General features: G+C 37.6%; 1 protein-coding gene across 1 annotated transcript in view; it reads right to left on the bottom strand.

Moving 5' to 3' along the window:
• Positions 1 to 257: 257 nt before the first annotated feature.
• Positions 258 to 8,122, bottom strand: part of HS3ST2 (heparan sulfate-glucosamine 3-sulfotransferase 2) — a 134,779-nt gene continuing 126,914 nt past the window's right edge. Inside the window, exon 2 of the mRNA XM_074280362.1 lies at positions 258 to 1,790. Coding sequence (XP_074136463.1) covers positions 1,172 to 1,790 — 619 coding nt within the window. The 3' untranslated portion in view covers positions 258 to 1,171. The remainder of the gene's footprint in view (positions 1,791 to 8,122) is intronic.

The raw sequence follows: 8,122 nt of genomic DNA, 5'->3' as shown, positions 1-8,122 counted from the left end.
TGGCTCTGTGACTTGGTCATGCCCTTCTTGTGCCTGGCCAGTGCCATGGATTGCAGTGATATTTCCAATATAAATCTTTCCGATCCTATTTTTGTCAACCAAGAATTACAGTTCACCATCAGCTTTGCCAGCTCCACCCTTGCTTTCTGGCATGACTCTTGGGGCAAAGTTACCTACCCATTTTCTAGATTATTACTGATGATGGCAAGACAAGTTCACCAAGACATATACTGAAGAGGAAAAAAAAAGCACATTGTTAAGGACAAGAGAGAGCCATCTTTATTTCACATGAACAAGCATGGATTACATGCTGAACAAGAATACTAGTGCCAGTGAAGTACCCGTAACCACAAAAATCTGTGCTTTATTCACAGGACCAGCTAACATCCCAATGTGGCTTTCAAAGACATTGCTTCCCAGACATATCCATCAACATCTTCATGGTCTCAGGTTTCTCTTAGAGACCAAGGGCTCAGCCTTCCTGGGGATGAGGAGAGTCCTTCCTTTCTCTAGCTTCTGGTGGTGGAGGACAAGGTGGGAAAGTTGCTCTCAGGGGTCTGGAGGGTATGGGGGGTATGATGGAAGGACTCTTCTCTTTCCCCAGATTGTATTGGGAGGTCTGAGCCACTAACTCTCCATGGGCATAAAGGGTAGGCACATGACAATTAGGAACTGAGTTTACAGAGCCCATTTTTGTGTAGACAGCAATAGGGATAGACTGGTGTATACATAGCAATATATTTATAATCTCTGGGAAAATTCATTTTCTTCACAGGCAGGTTGTCCAGGGCTGCCCCTTCACTGCAGGGAAGTCATACCCTATCTTGTTTTAAAGGGCTCTGTGGGTGACTGCCATGTGGCAGAAACAAGTCCAAAGGTAAATAGGAACCTTGTTGGACTAGGGACAGACAAGCCTTGATTTGTTTTTAGGAAATTTGACAGGTCAGAAAAGTCCAGGTAGGTTTCCCCTGGCTCTTTTAGCCCTAGAAAGTTTTTGTGTTGGCTGTCCTATTAATGTGTTGAGGGTGAGAGGAAGGAAAAATGAGGTGATATGAGGCATTAGGTAACATGGGAATCATGGCCATGTGGATGGCAGTGGCAGGGAGTGGAGCATGTGTACTCAAGAGCTGTCCTCAATGAAGCCTGGAGAGCACACTCCCATCATAAGCAGTTATTCCCACCTGAAGTCCTGCCCAACAGTTTCATAAAATTTAATATTATAAGGTCTATAAAAGTCTCGGAGCTGGTCTATCACCTCAGGGTCTATCTGCACATGAGTTCTCCCTTTGGATTTTCCCAGACAGCGCGGTAGAATGCTGCTCTCTGTCTTTTTCAAGCAAGGGAAGCCTTTGGTCTTGTTGAAATAGAAGTGCTTGTCTGTGATGACTCTTTTGATGCCCAGGAAGTCCTGGACTCTGCCCATCTCCCCCGCAGGGTCTGTGATGAGGCGCTCCCCACTGACAAAGTGGATCTGAGCCAGTGGGAAGTACTGAAGCCAGCTCTCCAGGTGTACCACATACATGCCAATGCGGATGGCGTTCCAAGACATATCCACGAGTCCTAGGCTCCTGTTGCGGAAGGAAAGCCCCTCAAAGGTTGGGATGTCTGGCTTCTTGGAAAGCGTTTGAGTGTAATCCGAGATAGCCCGAGTCACGGGGTTCCGGACAACCACGATCAGTTTGGTATCTCGGGACATATTGAAAATGCGCCTTGGGGCTTCCTTGGTCACAAAGTAACTGGGTGTTTTCTCCATTGTAATCTGACTTTCCAGTGTCCTGGGCATGAGGCTTCTGCAAAGAAAAGATACACATAGTCAGATCCTTGGAAGTATGCATGTTCAATCTAAGACCCAGCCATTTTATTTTTGAGATTCTAGAACTCTTAAAAAAAGATCAGTCTTAAGGAAAATGCTATTCATATCCTGAGAAAAAACTAGAAAGAACAATGGGGTCTGAATGCAGACCTTTCACTTTTTTTTTCCCTTTCTCATGGTTTTTCCCCTTTTGTTTTAATTCTTCCTTTACAACTTGACTAATGTGGAATTTTATTTAATATGATTGTACATGTATACTCAGTATTGGATTTTTTGCTGTCTTGGGGAGGGAGGAGAGGAGGAGAAAAAGAAAAAAAGAAAATAAAAATCTTATAAAAGTAAATGTTGAAAACTATGAGAAAAATATCATTAAGTGAGGGAAGAAGAAAGATCATAGTGTGTTCTAATTTAGTTTTTAGTGAATAGAAAACATCTCTTCCCTATTAGACAGAAAAAGAAAGAAGGAAATATAGAGAGACAGATAGAAAAAGAAAGAAAAGAAAAAAGGGAAAAGATATGAAAAAAGAAAAAGAAAAAAGAAGGAAAGAGAAAAAGAAAAATAAAGAAGGAAAGGGGGAAGAATAAGAGAAAGTAGGAAGGATGGAAGAAGGAAAGAAAGAAAGAAAAGAAGGAAGGAAAAGGAAGGAAGGAAGAGAAGAAAGAAGGGAAGAAGAGAAGGAGGGAGAGAAGGAAGGGGAAAGAAGGGAGGGAAGAAACGAAAGAAGGGAGGAGAGGGAGAAAAGAAAAGGAGGGAGGGAGGGAGGGAAGAAGGAAGGAAGGAAGCAAGCAAGAAAGGAAAAAAAAAAAAAAAGATCCCTTTCCTACTGCTGGGAAGAGATACCTATTTGATCAGATTTTTGTACTAGCTTAAGGCCAGCCTAAGGGCACAAAATTACGAAATCAGCAGTATATCTTCATTCTACTCAATAAGAGGACAAATTTTGACTCCAAAATACTGATGGTAAAATGTACCTCCCACTTTGGGAAAGAGGTGGAAGAATTTGGATATAGAGGGAATATATAGGTTGTCAAATTTGGATAAATTCAAGGTTAGTTTGGCTTAATTACACTTTTGTGTTGCACAAGAAAATTCTTGATATTCCACTTCCTTGAACAAGAAACTTCAGAGGTTTCCAGATGTCTGTAGGATAAAATACAAACTCCTCTTTTTTGGCTTTTGAAGCCCTTCCCAATTTAGCTCCAGTTTTCTCTTGGGGGGGTGTGATCCTAATTACACATTAATTTCCATTGTACATTAATGTGACCTATCCTTTTCTGGATAAGACATTAAAATTTCTACTTTGCTGTAACCCAGACTGTTGCTTATATTTAAAATGTATTCCCTGCTCAACTCCATGTTTTGGATCCCGTAGCTACTTTTCAGGATTGGGAATAGTTTAAATGCCAACTCTTCTTTTCTGCTTCCTTAAAATCATTAGTGTCCCTCAATGTGATATCATTTCATATTCATTATGTATATATTTTGTACTTATTGAATTTATTAAATGCTTCACTAGAACATATTCTCTTTGAAGGCAGGAATTATATCACTTCTGTATTTGTATTTCCACTGTCTAGCAAAATATGTGACACATAGTAAGCATTTTATAAACACTTGATAATTGAATAAATTGGGAGGCAAGTGTTATTGGGAAGTGATGGTAATACAGAAAAAAAAATTGTCTTTTCACATACCTAGCCTCTCTATTTACCTTTTTTTCTCTTGATTACAGAGGTAACCATCATTCTAATATCCTTGTTTTCAAACCCTTATTTTCTCTCTGAATTATTCATTTTTTGATCAGAATACAAGCTCTTTTGAAAATTGGTTTTGCTAAAGCTGTCTGCATCTGATCTTGTGTTTGTGGAAAAAGGTGATTGTGAGGGATGATCTGAAGAGGGGATGGTCTAACCAAATCTTAATTTCATGTGATCTATTCCAGCAGCTGATCCTGGATATTTTTATGGGAACAATTATATTGCTTTGTTTTTAATCATTGAAATTTGGCAGTGGAAAATATCCCTCTATAGTACTTTAAGCACTTAAATTTTTATAGCACTTATAAAAGGGTTTCCTCATCCCAATAATCCTGTACGGTAACTAATAAAACTATTATTCTTCTGATTTTGCAAATGAGGATACTGAGTCATAGAGTTTATATGACTTGCTTAATATCCCTTTCACACTGTTAGAATAGGGACTCTGACTCAGATCTTCCAATTCAGATCAATTATACCATTTCTCTGTCTCTTTCTCTTTTGTGCATTTCTCTATTTCTGTGTCTATATTTCTCTATCTTCTATCCTTCTTCTTCTCTTCTTTCCCCCATTAAAAGTAAAAGCTCCTTGAGGGCAGGGGCTGTATCACTTATATACTTATTTACCACTGACACACAGGGTGCAATAGAGAGAGACAGAGACAGAGAGACAATGAAAGAGAGAGAGATAGAGAGATAGAAAAAGAGATGGGGGGCAGAAGAAGGAGGAGGAGGAAATGAAGAAGAGGGGGAAAGAGGATCATACTGAATGGATGATATATTTGAGCTGCAAATGATTACTAAGAATAGATATCTTTTAATGACTTCTAAGCAGCTAATCTGAAACACAAACCTTATCATTGTCATGTAGATACAACAGCATTAGCCATTTGATGCCAGGCTGGTCTCAAGTCTTAAGTTTGAAGGCACTAATTGTACTGAAACACAGTTTCAATGTTGGGAGAGACATGAGTCCATTATAGACATTTAGGATGAGTAAGAATTTCCTCTAATCAAGACTTGGGATAAGACCATGCTTAGATTAAGATTAAATGGACACCAAATAAACCTTTTATATGTTTTAAAAGTTTTTAATATAATAATCTAAATTCTTATTTAGCATTTATGTTTATCTGTTCTATTAAAGTTACAATTATTAAATATTTATTTGTAGAATGTGATTCTAGGGATCAAGGATGGGTAGAAAGAAGTACAATATGCAGTCCCTCCTCTCAGGGAGTTTACAATCATTTAAAGGAGATAAAATATAGATATAGATATAGATATAGATAGATAGATAGATAGATATAGATAGAGATAGATATAGAGATAGAGATATAGAGATATACATATACATATATGACTAAGAATAAAACAAAATAGAATATGATAAATACTTGGTATATATTCTTCCTCATGTGGCTGGGCAAGAATTACCCTATGAAGAACTATAGATCTTTTGCAATGGATTCCCTTCAAAAAGTAGGATGAAAAGTTAGTATGGCCACTGGATGAGCTAAATAATAATTTTTAAAAATTTAATTAAATTAATTATTTACTTTTTAGCACACATTGCTTTATGAATCATGTTGGGAGAGAGAAAAATCAGAGCAAAAGGGAAAAATTATAGGAGATTTAACAAAAACAGAAAAAAGGAAGTGAACATAGCATGTGTTGATTGACATTCGGCCTCCTTAGTTCTTTTTCTGGATGCAGATGGCATTTTGTGTCCAAAGTCTATAGGGATTGCTTTGGATAACTGAACAAAGTCTTTCATAGTTGATCAATGCAAATTCTTGCTGTTGTTGTATACAATGTATTCCTGGTTCTGCTTGTTTCACTCAGCATCAGTTCATGTAAATCTTTCCAGGCCTTTCTAAAATCATTATTTTTATGTAGAACAATCATATTCTATTATCTTTATATACCACAACTTGTTCAAACATTCCCCAACTGATGGGCATGTACTCATTTTCCAAGTCTTTACTACCACAAAAAGCTGCTACAAACATTTCCTACCTTTATGATTTCTATGTGATATAGACCCAGTAATAGCACTGTTGGGTCCGAAGGTATACATAGTTTTATAGCCCTTTGGGCATAGTTTAAGATTGTTCTCCAGAATAGTTGGATCATTTCACAACTCCATTAACAATGCATTAGTATTCGGTTTTCCCATATCCCCTCCAACACTTATCATTATATTTTCCTGTCATCTTAGCCAATAAGAGGTGTGAGATGGAACCTAAGAATTATTTTAATTTATAATTCTCTAATCGATAATGATTTAGAGCATTTTTTCATATAACTATAGATGACTTTAATTTCATCATCTGAAAATTGCCTGTTCATATCCGAAGTAATAACTTGTATTCTTATAAATTTGCACAAACAAAACCAACAGAAACAAGATTACAAGGGAAGTACAAGCTGGGGAAAAATCTTTATAGCCAGTGTTTCTTAGCCTTATTATTCAGGAGAAGAAGGATATGGCTAGAGGAACAGAAGGCAAGGGCTGAGGTTTACTAGCTTTGCTCCAGCAACTTGTCCTGGATTCATTTTTCTTTCTCTGCCATGGTATATTGAAGACTGTCCATGGGGGCTACATTAGCTGTAAGAAGCTGGGGGATGTCACCTTCACAGCTACAGAGCAGGCAGTTTGCTAGGACTTGGGTGTATTCTGCAGGAGTAAGGATGCTAGAGATATCGCATCTGTCAGCAGCACCTGGCCCTGCTCCTCATCAGCACCTATGTTATCAACTGTTGAACTCCCCTTGCCAATACCCTTGTTGCTTGGAAAAAGTCATTCCTTACTCACACATGTTTTCTGAAACATTCCCAAGAAAGTATGTCTTCTTTCTCTCCTCTGGTGATTCACAGAGCCATGTGCAACCAAGGTGGAAACCTACTTTAATGCTTGTGCCTTCCCTCTAAAATTGTTTACAGTTTATTTTGTCTGTATCTTGTAGGGGCTCAGTTCTTTGTACATTGTCTACCATTAAGACTATAAGCTTCTTGGAAGCAGGGACTTTGTATTCCCAGCACTTAGCACAGTACTTGGCACATAGTAGGTACTTAATAAATACTTGTTGACTTGATTAATTTTATTAGAAAAATATAATGGATTATATGACATTGAAAGGAACACAAATAGTAACTGCTGTGGTGGAAAGGGTGTCAGGGACAGTTTTCTGGGAAGACGGCATTTGATTTAAGCTTTAAAAATGAGTTGGAATTCAACATCCTGAAGGGTAGGGAAGGTATTCTTAACATAGGGAGCCAGTGCCAGCAAAGGAATAGAGGCAAGAAAGTACAAGGTATATGTACAGAATAGTCATGAGTCCATTTGAAGTGATTCCTGTCCTGTCCTGATAGGACCAATTTATCATAGAAAGTGGTTTAATATACTGCACTCTTGGACTTGACCAATTGCTATACCTTCAAGGTAAGTTTGAAGGACCAGATTCTCTTCAGTTGACCTGGAGTCTCCCATTTCTCCCCTTTCTTTGTGAATGAATCAAATGGGGGAAAAATTGCCCTCTGGATGTTCCTATTAGAGGCCAAGTCCAGAGAACCCTGTTTTTGTTATGTCTCCAGTTGAACCTAAAGATTTTTAGTGTCCCTGGTGAGTAACCCAAGTCTAAGACTATAACAGACCGGTTGTTATTGTTGCTGTTCAGTCACATATGACCCTTCATGACTCCATTTGGAGTCTTCTTGGCAAAGATACTGGAGTAGTTTGTCATTTTCTTTCTCCAGTTCATTTTATGGATGTGGAAACTGAGGAAAACAGGGTTAAACAACTTGCCCAGAGTCACCTAATATTAAGTGTCTGAGGCCAGGAAGATGAGTCTTTCTGCTTTCTGCTTCTAGGCCTATCCTTTGTGCTACCTAAGTGCCCTAGTGGTGACCAAATCAAACTTTGCTCTTTGCAACATTTTACATGTTAGAAATTAATGCTTTCAGCAAAAGGTTGCAGCAGCACTTAACAGAGTAAAGAGCAAGGAATAGTGTGATCTTTGGTGTGATTTACTGTTCTAGCATTTTTAAGCATGAAAGGTATTTTTTGTTTTGTTTTGTTTTTAGCATTTCAGACATAATTTCCCAATAGAAATCATTAGACCATTCAGATAATCACTAGAAGCTATAAGCAAACTAAATTTTTTTCAAGGAGTCAAAACAAAATAAAGGGCTCTATAAATTATGTATTTATTTGACTCCAATAGTAAGTAACATTTCTTCTGGAATTGAGCTGGAAAAAAATGTAAATTATAGTTACAGTACTTTGTTTAACACAAGCACATAATACCTTTAAGTTGAATGAATAAATAACCCAGAGTGACTTTTAATGGGGTTCAAGAATAAAGGACAATAGGAAAAAATCTTGTACTTTAGGTATTCCTCAGATTCATTTTATTTGGGCTAAAAGAGTTTCATATCTGTTTTGATCATGGCAATAGGTTCAGTCTAGAAATTGATTATTCTAAAGGTCTAAAATATCGAATATAGAAGGAGCCACAAAGGTTATCTGATTAGTGATGACCAAATAAAA

Source organism: Sminthopsis crassicaudata, chromosome 1 (assembly GCF_048593235.1).
Source record: "Sminthopsis crassicaudata isolate SCR6 chromosome 1, ASM4859323v1, whole genome shotgun sequence".
NCBI classification, from domain to species: Eukaryota; Metazoa; Chordata; class Mammalia; order Dasyuromorphia; family Dasyuridae; genus Sminthopsis; species Sminthopsis crassicaudata.
This window is presented reverse-complemented; position numbering and strand designations above follow the sequence as displayed.